This window comes from Mobula hypostoma, chromosome 22 (genome assembly GCF_963921235.1).
Source record: "Mobula hypostoma chromosome 22, sMobHyp1.1, whole genome shotgun sequence".
NCBI classification, from domain to species: Eukaryota; Metazoa; Chordata; class Chondrichthyes; order Myliobatiformes; family Myliobatidae; genus Mobula; species Mobula hypostoma.
In genome coordinates this window covers 52,753,049-52,766,078 of record NC_086118.1, presented here as the reverse complement: position 1 = coordinate 52,766,078, position 13,030 = coordinate 52,753,049, and the positions used below count along the sequence as shown (strand labels likewise).

General features: G+C 41.2%; 1 protein-coding gene across 2 annotated transcripts in view; it reads left to right on the top strand.

The window, feature by feature from the left end:
* The window catches only part of smurf2 (SMAD specific E3 ubiquitin protein ligase 2), a 226,334-nt gene that overhangs the window by 187,741 nt on the left and 25,563 nt on the right, over positions 1–13,030 (top strand). For both annotated transcript variants that reach the window (XM_063030598.1, XM_063030599.1), the window contains 2 exons: positions 9,717–9,927; positions 11,778–11,881. In XM_063030598.1, the coding sequence (XP_062886668.1) occupies positions 9,717–9,927; positions 11,778–11,881 (315 nt within the window). The remainder of the gene's footprint in view (positions 1–9,716; positions 9,928–11,777; positions 11,882–13,030) is intronic.

Sequence of the window (13,030 nt, the reverse complement as noted above, 5' to 3'; positions counted from 1 at the left end):
AGGTTGAATTAGCAAGTAGGCTGCTTGGTTGTCTGGACACCTTATGTTTTTGAGTGTTTGAGTTACGCTCAGCCACACACACCAAGTGCTGGAATAGCTCAGATGGCAGAAGAATAAACAGTCAGTGTTCTGGGCCAAGCTTTTTCATCAGGACTGGATAGGAAGGGGGGAAGAAGCCAGAAATGAGAAGGTGGGGAGAGTGGAAAGGAGTACAAGCTGGCAGGTGATAGGAGAGACCAGGTGAGGGGGTAGATGGGTGGGTTGTGGGGGAGGGTATGAAGTAAGAAGCTGGTAGGGGATAGGTGAAAGAATCTGATAGGAGAGGACACTGGACCATGGAAGAAAGTGATGGAGGAGGGGCACCAAAGGAAGATGATGGATAGGTGAGAAGAAAAGGGGGAGATGGGAGAAATTACCAGAAGTTGGAGAAATTGAAACCCAGTAAAATACCCAGCCTCTGACTTCTGTAGTAGCCATGGTACTTGGCTGGCAGGTCTGGTTAAGTGTCTGGTATATAGGTGCATAGATGGAGGAAAGCTTGACAGTATTAAAGAGATGGATGGGTGTTCTTATTGGAAGTGGTCATTGTCAAGCACTAGTGCCATTTATCAACCCATGCCTGAATAACTTCTAGGTCTTGCTCCATGGAAATATTGACTGACTTTGTTGTCTGAGGAGCTGCAAATACAATTGCACATTGTGCAATCTTTACCGACACTTAATGCTTTTGACCTAATTGTAAAAGGAAGTGACCAATGACACAGTTGAAGGTGGTTAGCCTAAAAAGGCGGTCAACATCTCAAGTGCTCCTTACTTGAACAACTTCAGCATGTTTCATTAGATGGACTGAGCTGAAGTTTAATTGTTCCCCTAGTAAAAATTAGCTCTACTTGTTGCGTTGAGTGGGCACGTGGCCAAGTGGTTAAGGCATTGGACTAGCTACCTGAAGGTCGTGAGTTCGAGCCCCAGCCGAGAGAACGTGTTGTGTCCTTGAGCAAGGCGCTTAATCACACATTGCTCTGCGACGACACAGGTTCCAAGCTGTATGGGTCCTAATGCCCTTCCCTTGGACAACATTGGTGTCGTGGAGAGGGGAGACTTGCAGCATGGTCAACTGCTGGCTTTCCATACAACCTTGTCCAGGCCTGCGCCCTGGAGAGTGAAGACTTTTCAGGCGCAGGTCCATGGTCTCGCAAGACTAACGGATGCCTTTACTTGGCAGCTGGGGGAGGGGGCAGAGTGAAATAACTCTGCTTCACACTCCCATTCGGATATGTCCATACATGGCCTCCTCTACTGCCATGGTGAGGCTAAATTCAGGTTGGAAGAGCAACACAACACCTCATATACCATCTAGGGAGTCTCCAGCCCCTTAGTATGAACATTGAATTCTCCAACTTCCAGTCATCCCCTCTCCCTTCCTTCCCCATTCCCTATTTCACTCTGCCCCCTCCCCCAGCTGCCTACTACCTCCCTCATGTTTCCGCCTCCTCCTACTACCCATTGTGCTTTCCCCTGTTCCTTCTTCACCTTTCCTGCCTATCACCTCCCTGCTTCCCCTCCCCCACCCCTTTATCTTTCCTCTTACTGGTTTTTCACCTGGAACCTACCTGCCTTCTCCTTCCCACCCTCCCCCCACCTTCTTTATAGGGCCTCTGCCCCTTCCCTTTTCAGTCCTGACGAAGGGTTCCGGCCCGAAACGTTGATTGATCGTTTCAATGGATGCTGCCCGACCTGCTAAGTTCCTCCAGCGTGTTGTGAGTGACACTGTAAAGTATTTTCCTAATCACTTAGCTACCGTACCAATCTATAGGATGTATGGCAAAACCAGTACTTTTGGTAATGCCTCTGCTGCTGCCAGTGACTTTGGCCTTGTTTGCTGCTGTATTTAGAGCTGCTGATGGCAGTTAAGGTGTGCTGTTAAAATTACATCACATATTGCAGAGCCTTTGTTATAGGAATACGAAAATCCCAAACCTTGAGCACCATCCATGGTATAATTAATTTTCTGATCCCAAGTTTGGCACTGGAGTTGATGTATTTGACTGCATGGAGGACTGGTTAAAATGTAAAAGGTACTTCATTCAAGCTATATTCAGTATAATTCAGTCACCCATTCCCTGGGATTTCCAGTAAGAATCCCAGCTCAGCTACTGCTCAATGGTTGCACCATAGGGGAAATTTTCTGTTCCAAACACAGAAATTACTATGAGCTTGTCATTTCTGAGCATGACATGAAAATGTTCCTCCTGGGCGAGGACGCTAGAACATAAGGGGCCATAATATCAGAATAATGGGTAGACAAGTTAGAAGTGAAAGAAGAGGAATCCCTCTTTTTAAAGACTAGTGAATCTTTGGAAGCCTCTTCCTTGTAGGGCTGCAGAGATGTGGTCTTTGCCAGTTGTAGTTTTGAATGCAGATGACTGGACATGAGAGAAGTCAGGAGATAGAGAAATTGTATGAAATAATCAGCCACGGTATTGTTGAAAAGCAAAGAAGACTCAATGGTCTATATGGCTTTACTTTATTTTTCGTATTCTTATGTTCAGAACAAGTCTTGCATTTCATTGAGAGGTGAGGTCAATTTATTTAGTTGGGGGAAATGTGTTCCTTTTCAATGTGTAAGTAACTTCCTATGAATAAGTTAATACTAAGAATATTTGTTTTGCTGGTGAGACTAGCCAGCCTGGATTTTGCAAAGGGCAGCCAATCTGACAATTGCTCTTGCTTATTGTCTCTCAAATCTATTAAGTACTTGGGGGAGCAGTTTAGGTGTCTCACTTTCAAAGCTGATTTATTATCTGGCTGTGTGAGTTGTGTAATCTATTAATCTCCTCGACAAATCAGATTGAAAAATTATTTAGCTTGTGCAGAATCTGAAACGAGAAGTGTTGAGATGGTTTAATTTGATTCTAAAATAGTTAGAGGCTGTGAAATAGAGATTGGATAAAGAGATGGTATATTTAAAAAAACAAAGAGGTAATTTTCTTTTAACAATTAAAGGCTAAAGAATTGAAACTTAAAAGAATTACTTCAAATTGTCACACTGGTTGTTGGTCTCCTTATGAGTTGCCATAATGAGATACTCTCATGTCTAATTTTGGTAAGTTTGGTGTGGTTGTCCATCATGTTCGACATTCACAGGAAACCTGTACAGGAGAGTTTTTATAGTGGAAAAGCCATCGCACTGAGGCAGTTCCACTCTCTCAACTTCAGAAGTCTAGGTCTAGAGGTACGAATAAACAAGGGGTCTTCTGTGGTTGCAATGGATGACTATGATTTCTGTGCCTTGTTGTGGCCTTCGCTCTGCTCAGAATGTTGCAATACTGTCTTCCTGGCCATTGGATCTCACTGAAGGTCTTTTCTGCCCAATCCACCAGGGCTGACTTGGAGCCACAGGTGAGAGATCAGTGTCCACTGGGGACCAAAGGTGAGTGAGCTGCCCTGGAAAGGACACAAGAAGCCCCTTCACCAGAGTTGCTACTCATCCCTGGACACACCTCCCTCCCCCCCTCCCCCCCCGCCAAAAAAAAACATCTCTTGGTGAATTTAGTGTTAATGCATTTGTAAAATATGGGAAACTCACACCGTCTAATTTGTTTCAAAACCAAGTCTTTTTCTGGCATCTTGATGTATGTGATTAGTATATTAATTGGAGCATTTTCATTGTGCCAGTAATGTGATCAGATTAGTGAAGCTTCATGGGATGTAGTCAAGTTGAGCAAGTGAGAAATAGCATAGCTGATGCAGTGCAGAAAACAGAAATTAGTGTTTCTCCCCCAATCAGTGAGCGATTAGGTAAGGTTGATGTCCAAAAACACCTGAGACTCTTTGTATAAAAATTACCAAAAGTTAAAATGTAGATGCAGCAAGTGCTTAGGAGAGCAAGTGGTATGCTGGCCTTCATCACAAACAGTTCCTGCATGTGACTGTCCATCTTATGGAAGTTTGAATTCATAATTCACTACCCTAAAATTTGAGATACAGAATAAAGTTCACTCTTGTGGAATTTGTGGGAAATAAATTTGACAAAATAGTTGTTTCTATACTAATTTTGTACTAATTTCCTTACCTTTTTTAATTTTTAGTCACTCAATAGTATGGGCCTCCTTTGTGATGTCCGCTCTAGTCCAAAAACGTGAGCAGGGATCTCAAGAGTGCAGCGCTGCTACACTCTTTATCTGCAAGGCATTTTTCTGACGTGCTGTATTGTAGGGAATCACAGGAGCCAAAGCCAACACCTTAAAGAAATCCATTGACCTTTATTCCACTTCCATTTTAACCCATTACAACCCCCCCACCCCCAAACTCCTGCTATGCCAACATTTTCCCCATGGACTCAGATCCTTGACCCCCATCCCCTTACCTAATAAGAGGCTGCGGAGCGCCTAGAGGGAGATGGAGATAGATTAAGTGAGTTGGTTAAGTGTTTGCCTCAGCTGTTAAATAATGACACAGTCACTTCACCACTGGTAGAATTTCTCAGTGTGAAAGGAAAAATATCCTATAGGATAGGATTCAATGGGAAAAGGAGGTTCCCATTGCTGAAAACTATGACATTGATGGTTTTCTTGGAATGCAACCCCTCCATGGTGCAGGGGTCACCTTACTAGGATTTGAGTCAGAGGTAAAGATGTATTGATGTAATTATTAAGTACATTGGTGACATTGCACCTGGATCAATGTGAATAGTTTTGTCACATTTTCCAAAAAAAAGCATACTTTCCATTGAGGAAACACAAGATTGGCTCCAGGATGGAAGATTCTCCATAGAAGGAGAGGCTAAGCAGAGTTGGCCGTTGCCCTTCTCAGCTGAGGAATTTCTCTCTCAGAAACCCATGAATCTTTGAAGTTCTGTAACCCAAATGACTGGGCACTGAGTCATGTGGTATATTCAAAGCCAAGGTACATATTTTTATACTATAGAGGAATCGAAAGCTATTGGCAGAGATGTGAAGTTCATGCTAAACAGCAGATCAACCATGGTCTTCACAGTGGTGGAGCAGACTTGAGGTTGTCTTTGGGCTGCTCCCTATTTCTTCTTCACTTGGAAGGTGTGATGTGTGTTTGCATGGCTGTGTCTACGATTTTCATCGTAATTTTGCACTAAGCAAGATTTGTACTGCTGCCAGTTAAGCCCTGGCTCATTCATAGTCTAGTCTTTCACCAAGATGAAAGTAGCTTGTGGCCAGTAGCATGGGGAATTTTTATCCAAAAATAATAAATCTTGCTAATGTAAAAACTACTGGTGGAAAGAAAAGGCTGTTTTGAGTTTTGTCTGAGGGAAGGAGAAAATGTGCAGAGAATAACCAGAACATGTACTTTGTAAACAGTGTTTTATTTAATTTTTTTGCATTTTATATTTTCCATCTTTTTGGTCTCTGTGCAGAACTTGGAACCACCTCAGATTCTTCCAAGAGGCTAAAATGAGTTGCAATGTAACCTGAAAAGTCCATTGCCCTGATTTGTACAGCAGGTGTACTCTAAGTGGTTTCCTTTTGTTGATGTCAGCCAAAAGTTGGAGGCAAATAGATGGAATGCAAATCACACAGAAATTACCATGAGAATCTGAATTTAAGTTAAGCCATAATTTAAAACAAATGATTCTCTGATACGAAGTTCATTTTTGTTTTAAGTTTCTCATTGTATTAAAAACCATTCCCTCATTAATGCAGAAATTATGAAAATTCATCAGTATTGTTAGAACTGAAATTTTGGTCTTGAAGATTAGCTTTACTTGTCACTTAAACATCAAAACATACAGTGAAATGCTTAGTTTACATCAAGGATGTGCTGTGCAGCCCGCAAATGTCACAGTTTATGGGGCCAACATAACATGTCTACAACTTACCATCCCTAACCTGTGTATCTTTGGAATGTGGGTGGAAATCGGAGGAAACCCACACAGTCATGGGGAGAACGTATAACCTCCATACAGACGGCATCGGGACTTAAACCCCAATCTTACAGATGACTGTGCAAAAGGTTATGCTAACCACTACACTACCATGTTTACCTTTTTAACCCCCCCCTTTTTTTTTCCAGAGTTTGAACTGGATATTTGTTTCAGAAAACAGCTTGCTGCACAGACTAAATGTGAAAGCTTTAAGTACAGTACTACAATCCCAAAAGTGAAACTTATTTAATTTGAAATTGTTCTTTAGAATAACTCGGCAGTTTTAAACAGAGACAGAAAAGTTTATTATCCTTCAAATTAAAGCTATTTAAAACACACTGTTAAAACAATGAATCAAAAGTACCTGAAAGGCCATCTGTTTATGAGCTGCAGAGATTTGCAACAATTGCCAAAGATTTTTCTCGTTTTATTGCCAATGGGTAGTACTGAAAAATTCCCTCATTCCTGTGGTCAGTCAGCCAGGAACACTGTCCCAGCCAGGTTGCTAATATAAACAGCATTTTGTCAGTAATAGGCTCTTGCCAATCAGTTACTTGGAACATAACGCGGTACAGAACTTAGATCAAAGGTGTAAGGATTGGCATGATGTTGTATTTTGAAATGGTACTCTTAAATCTGAGAAGTTCTTTTTGGCCTTGGCCTTGATGATTGGTGGAAGCAAGAATCAGCAGTCCAGAATTACTATTGCTTTCAGAATGACCCTGTTTAGTCTATAAATGTTTTCTCATGCAGCTGCTGTATTAATTAGATTATGGGTTAGACTGAAGAAGGGTTTCTATTTGGCAGACGTTTTGTTTTCTCTTCTGTCTCTGTTCTCTTGCACTTTACCAGGGCCTCTGCTGTAAAATCCCAAGATCTGCAATCAGCATTGTTTTAGAATAACCCCACAAGTATTTAACTCAAAACATTGTTTAAAATTTACCAGTTTTATCACCCATGCTGTCACTCCTCAGGATGGGGATTTGAGGCTAGGAGAGTTGTTGTTGGAAGAATTACTTTTCTGTCACTAGAAGAGGAAAAATATGCTTGTGCAGTGCTTTTTGCAACCTCAGGATCCAGAAGCAAATTGTGGACAGTGATGTGCTTTTGAAGCACGTCCCATTTCTCCAGTTTCTGCATTTCCCATTCACCATCTAAACTACACAGAAAGCAAGGGGCGTATAATTTACTTTAATATATTGACATTATTTTTGTGAGCTGTCCAGCACAATCCTTGCTAATTTTAACGCAAACAGCAGATTTCACTATATTTCAATGTACCTGTGACAAATTAAGCTAATCTTAAAAAAAGCTAAACTGGATCTTAGAACCTTATTTCTTCTGTAGTCACAAAATAGTTTTATCCTGTCCTGTGTAAATCCATTGTGGTGCTACATTTGCTGTTTAAGGAGAAAGACATATATCTTCTCATAGTCTTCCAGAAAATACTGAGATGTGAAATGTGCGTAGAATCATTCCCGCCAATGTCTGTAAGGAGTTTTTACGTTCTGTCCATGACTGAGTGGGTTTCCTCCAGGTGCTCCAGTTTCCTCCCACATTCCAAAGATGTACGGTTAAAGTTGATGAGTTGTGGGCATGCTATGTTGATGCTGTAAGTGTGGCGACATTTGCGGGCTGCCCAGCACAGTTCTCACTGATTTGCTTTGACACAAATGACACTTTTCACTTATGTTTCAATGTACATATGACAAATAAATCTAATGTTTATAATAGTTATGAAGGATGTTATAGGTGTAAACGTAGACAAAAAAGCAGAAATAAATATGAAATGTCGAGCAGCAGGACATGCCAAGCTGCCAAAGCTATATTAAAGAAGTTAGAAAAAATTGGGCACAGATGGATCATCTGGCCTCTTACATAGAAAAACAAGTTTCATGAAGTTGTAAATTCAAATTTAATTCCAGAAGACTGCAGCACCCCTAGGCAGAATATGTGGTGTGTTCTTCAAGTTTGTTTGTTTATTTAGAGATACAGTGCAGAACTGGCCCTTCCGGGACTTCGTACCACACTACCCAGCAATCCCTGACAACCTTGATTAACCCTAACCTAATCATGGGACAATTTACAAGGACCAGTTAGCCCCCTTGGTATGTCTTTGGACTGTTGAAGGAAACCGGAGGACCTGAGAAAAATCCATGTGTTGCACAGGCAGAACGTACAGAGACGCCTTACAGGGGATGCCGGGATTGAACTCTGAACTCTGACACTCCTGAGTTGTATTAGCATCACGCTAATCACTACACTACTGTGGCACATTTGGTCAGGACAGGAAATCACAGGTCAGAGTGTAATGACAAATTGAAGTGGTGGACAACAGTAAGCCAGGTCATCCCTGCAGGATGAATGTAGACACTCCGTAAGGTAATCTCCCAGCCTGCATATCTTTTCTCCTAAGCAAAGGAGACCACATTGCAAATGTCAAATGCAGTGTACCAGGGTGGAAGAAGTGTAAATGAGATGCTGCTTCTCAGGGAAGGACTGTTTGTGTCCCTGAGCTGTGGGAAAGGAAGAACCAAAAGGGCAAGTATTACAGCTCCTGTGGTTTCATGGGGAAGTGCTTAAGAAGTAGGGTGGTTTGTGGGACAGAAAAGCAGACCAAGCAATCATGAAGGCAATAGTCCCTTCAAAAGGGGAGGAGAAGATGATGCCATTTACAGCTTATTCCCTGGGCCACACTTGAACTGTGCCGTTTTTCCTGTTCCTCCGTTGCTCTTCTAGCCTCTGTGCAATTAAACAGTAACTTATTTTCTTTCTTTTTAAGTTCTGGTGAAGTTAACCCAAGATTAACACCATTTTTTTTTTTCTTTCGTAGATACTGTCTACCTGCTGTTTCCAGCATTTTCTGTTTTTAGTTTGACAATTTTTTTCACCCTATCTGGGCCTCTCCCAACTTTATGCACTCCTAATTTGTATCTCCCCTCAGCCTTCTCTGTAAAGGAAAATTAGGGCAGCCAACAAGACTGCTGTCTCACTGCTGAAAGACTTGGGTTCATTCCTGGCCTGTTTTCTCTGTAGTGTTTGTATATTTTCCATGACTGCATGGATTCCTCCAGGTGCTCTTGCTTCCTCCCACATCCCAGACTCATAGATTGGTATGGTAATTGCCCAGTTTAAGTTGGCCCTTGTTTGTAGATAAATGGTAGAAATAGGAGGGAAATTGATGGGAATATAGGGAAAACAAGATCTGTCCTGAATGACTTACCCTATATCTTGGGACTGTCTCCCAGTTCTAAACTCAGAATCAGGTTTAATATTGCTGACATATATTGTGAAATTTGTTTTGCAGCAGCAGTACAGAGCAATACATTAAAAAAAAATAAATTGCAATAACAAATATTTTAAAATTTTAATTAAATAAGTAGTCCAAAAATAGTGAGCAACACACACAAAATAGTGAGGTACTGTTCACGGATTGGTTCATTGTCAACTCCTAGCAAGGAGAAACATCCTCCTTGCAAGTCTCATCAGTTTTCTATGTTTCAATGAAATTTCCTCATATTCTTCCAAACTTCAATAAATACAAGCATAGTTAAACCAATCTCTCTTCATACAGCAGTCCCATCTTCCTAGGTGTAAGTCATTCTTAATCTCTAGCAATTTAAGCACAGATATCTCTTGGAAACAGTTGATGCAAGTTATAGCTTTTGTGGAGGTGAAGAGAATGGATCTGTCTGATTTTGCATGTTTTGATGGTGTGTAACTCACTCTCTGCTATGAATGTTCCAAAAGTTGCCAGAACAGTCTTTAGGTTCATTTTAAAGTGCTTTTGTTTTCACCTGTCTTCTGTTTTTCTGTCCAGTCGCCAGAACCACCTGAAAGAACAGCAACAGCAGCAGCAACCCCCTCCAGCTCCTCCAATTCTCCTGCCTGATGAAGCTGAATGCCTCACCGTGCCTAGATATAAACGAGACTTAGTCCAAAAGCTCAAGATCCTCAGACAAGAGCTGTCACAGCAACAGCCCCAGGCTGGTCACTGTCGCATTGAAGTTTCCAGAGAGGAGATTTTTGAGGTAGAGACTCTCCTTTATTTTGTCTTGAAAATTCTAAAACAGTACAGCTGATGGTAAATGGCTTTGGGCCATGATATTATTTGTTTCTGTGAAGGTTTTTGGGAGACTCTGTAGCACTGTTTCTAATTGCAATAAAAGAAATGATACTGTTTCCAAACATAGGCTCTTGCCTGACAGCCTGCATAGAGCAGTGTAAAGAGCATTTGTCTCAAGACAAATGCTCTGCATGGTGCCTATATAGATAGAGTATCTGGCTGGTTGATAACTGGAAATCCTGACTTCATGTGCTGCCTGCCCTCTGCTTTAAACTTTCATGGAATGTCTGATCTTTCTTTATTTCGTCATCAGGATATGTCCTTTTATCAGAAGAGGACTATGTTCCAATTTGCAGTGCGGTTTTTAAGTTGTTTTAATCCTTTAAATTGAGTATTTTTGTTCAAAACTAACTTGTCTTAGAATTACATAAATGATCATCACCTTGCCAAGGTTGGAAACGTTTAGAAAATGCATCATAAAGACGAGATTCTGCAGAGGTTGCAAATCCAGAATAACACACACTCATGGGAGCAGACTCAAAAGGTGAGGCAGCATCGATGGAGAGCAATAAACAATCAGCTTCCTCAGATCTTGGCCCAAAACCTGTTTCTTTGCCTCCATAGATGCTGCCTGACTTGCTGATTCCTCCAGCATTTTGTGTGTGTTACACTTCTTAATTGAGTCTTTTTATACATCAGTTCCTTTTCTTTCAAGTTGGCTCCCAAAGAAGAATTGTCTATATAGTTCAACTATGTATAGTTGAAATAACAATAAACTGAACTTGAACTAGTACTTGCACTTCTGCTTCAAGGTATACTTATTTGCCTGGACAAATTTGAAGGTGAGTGGTTGCAGAAGAATATTGATTAAAATTGTCTCTGTATTCTGTGTGTTCAATTTTATTGGTGGTAGTACAGTTGTGACGGCCAAGAGTCCTAAGTGACAGACTGCTTTTTGCTGTTAGGAAAAGCTACCAATATGCTTCATTCTTTCTTATAGGCCCCTTCCTCCTCATACAGGTTGCCTGGAGCATTTAGTAGTTCAGGAATACTGAATGGGTTACATCTTTTTAAGACTACCTGCACCACAAGTACATAAAATAGAACAGGCTTCTTAGGATTTATGTTCGTTGACTGAATGCAGTTGATTGCCTATATCAGGGGTTCCCAACCTTTTTTGCACCGCGGACCGGTTTAATATTGACGATATTCTTGTGGACAGGCCGACCGGGGTGGGGCGGGGGGGGGCGTGGGGGGTGTTCAAGTAGGGTTGCCAACTTTCTCACTCCCAAATAAGGGACAAAAGTAGCAGTCAAATATGGGTCACTTGTGTTTACCCTGAGAAAGACTACCATGACCATGAAGCCTTGCGTGGGCACCTGTGTGCGCATGTGTGACGTGCGCATACATGATGTGTGCATGCGTGTACGTGCCGATTTTTTTTCTACAAATCGGTTTTGGCTTAATCTGTTAAGTGAAACTACACTGTACATAAATTATTTCTACTTTATATAGGCTGTGTATTTATCATATAATTCCTGCTTATATGTTAGTGTTATTTTAGTTTTTATGTGTTATTTGCTGTGAATTGGTAGGTTATTTCAAGTTCAACAGTAGCTAACTCATATCGCCAAATCATATCGTTTCCTTGCGGCCCGGTTGTTGGGGACCACTGGCCTATATATTCATGTGGATAGACAATGTTTGTGAGTTGGAAGAGAAGGTGCTGATTATTACTTGACATTGGATTTTATATCTTGTAACTGGGCTTAGAGTTAAGCTGTAATTAATGGACCAATAAATGTTTTGTTCTAGGAGTCCTACAGGCAAGTAATGAAAATGAGACCAAAAGACTTATGGAAACGGCTAATGGTGAAATTCCGTGGTGAAGAAGGATTAGATTACGGAGGTGTTGCTCGGTAAGTGATTCCCAGAAAATAAAGCATGTTGGATATTTTTCTGTTGTCAGTCCCACCTCCAGAAAGTTGAGTTGGTGTTCCCTTTGGAAGTGAAGGTGAACGGACAGCTTTCACGGTTCAGCACAGACCTGTAAAATGTATAATAGTAGAAGGTGACATTTTGCAGCACTCTCTCCTTCTGGTTAAACTGATTTATCCACTGTTCACCAATCCAGGGATCCAGTTGGATAATTTTAGGCATGTTATTTGCTGCTTCCCTTTGGGAAATGTTGATATTACTGCTCCCATGAGTATTATGTGATTATAAATTATTGAGACTCTACATAAGGCCTGTGGTCTGCATCCTGAATACAAAATATTTCTTTTCATTTGACCAAGTTCCTCTCTTGTGGCAACATGTCTTGTGATTAGTTCAGATGTTTCCTTGCGGATACCAAACCTTTATTGCTCAAAAGTTGACAACCTAAAATGTAACAGTGGGATTTGACAACCCCCAAAATGAACTTTCGAGTCGTCAGTTTACAACAATGTCAGTGCTGATTGAAAGTGCTGGGACCAATGAGATTTTTCATCTTCCAGTGCTCCAGTGATAAAGTGAAATTTGTAAGCAATTCCTTCATCTCCAGATAATCTAAATTTGGCATTAATAGATTAAATATAATTGAATTGACTTTATTTCTTACATCCTTCACATACATGAGAAGTAAAAATCCTTTCATTACGTCTCCATCTAAATGTACAATGTGCAATCATAGTAATTTATAATAAGTAGAACAGCCAATGTAGTATATAGAGTACACTCAAATCAGTGTGAATTCATCAGTCTGATGGCCTGGTGGAAGAAGCTGTCCTGGAGCCTGTTGGTCCTGGCTTTTATGCTGCAGTACCGCTTCCCAGATGGTAGCAGCTGGAATAGATTGTGGTTGGGATGGCTTGGGCCCCCAATAATCCTATGGGCCTTTTTTACACATCTGTCCTTGTAAATGTCCTGAATCATGGGAAGTTCGCAACTACAGATGCGCTGGGCTGTCTGCACCACTCTCTGCAGAATCCTGAGATTAAGGGAGGTACAGTTCCCATACCAGACAGTGATGCAGTAGAAAGTTATTAGGATTTGGGGGCCCATACCAAACTTCCTCAACCGTCTGA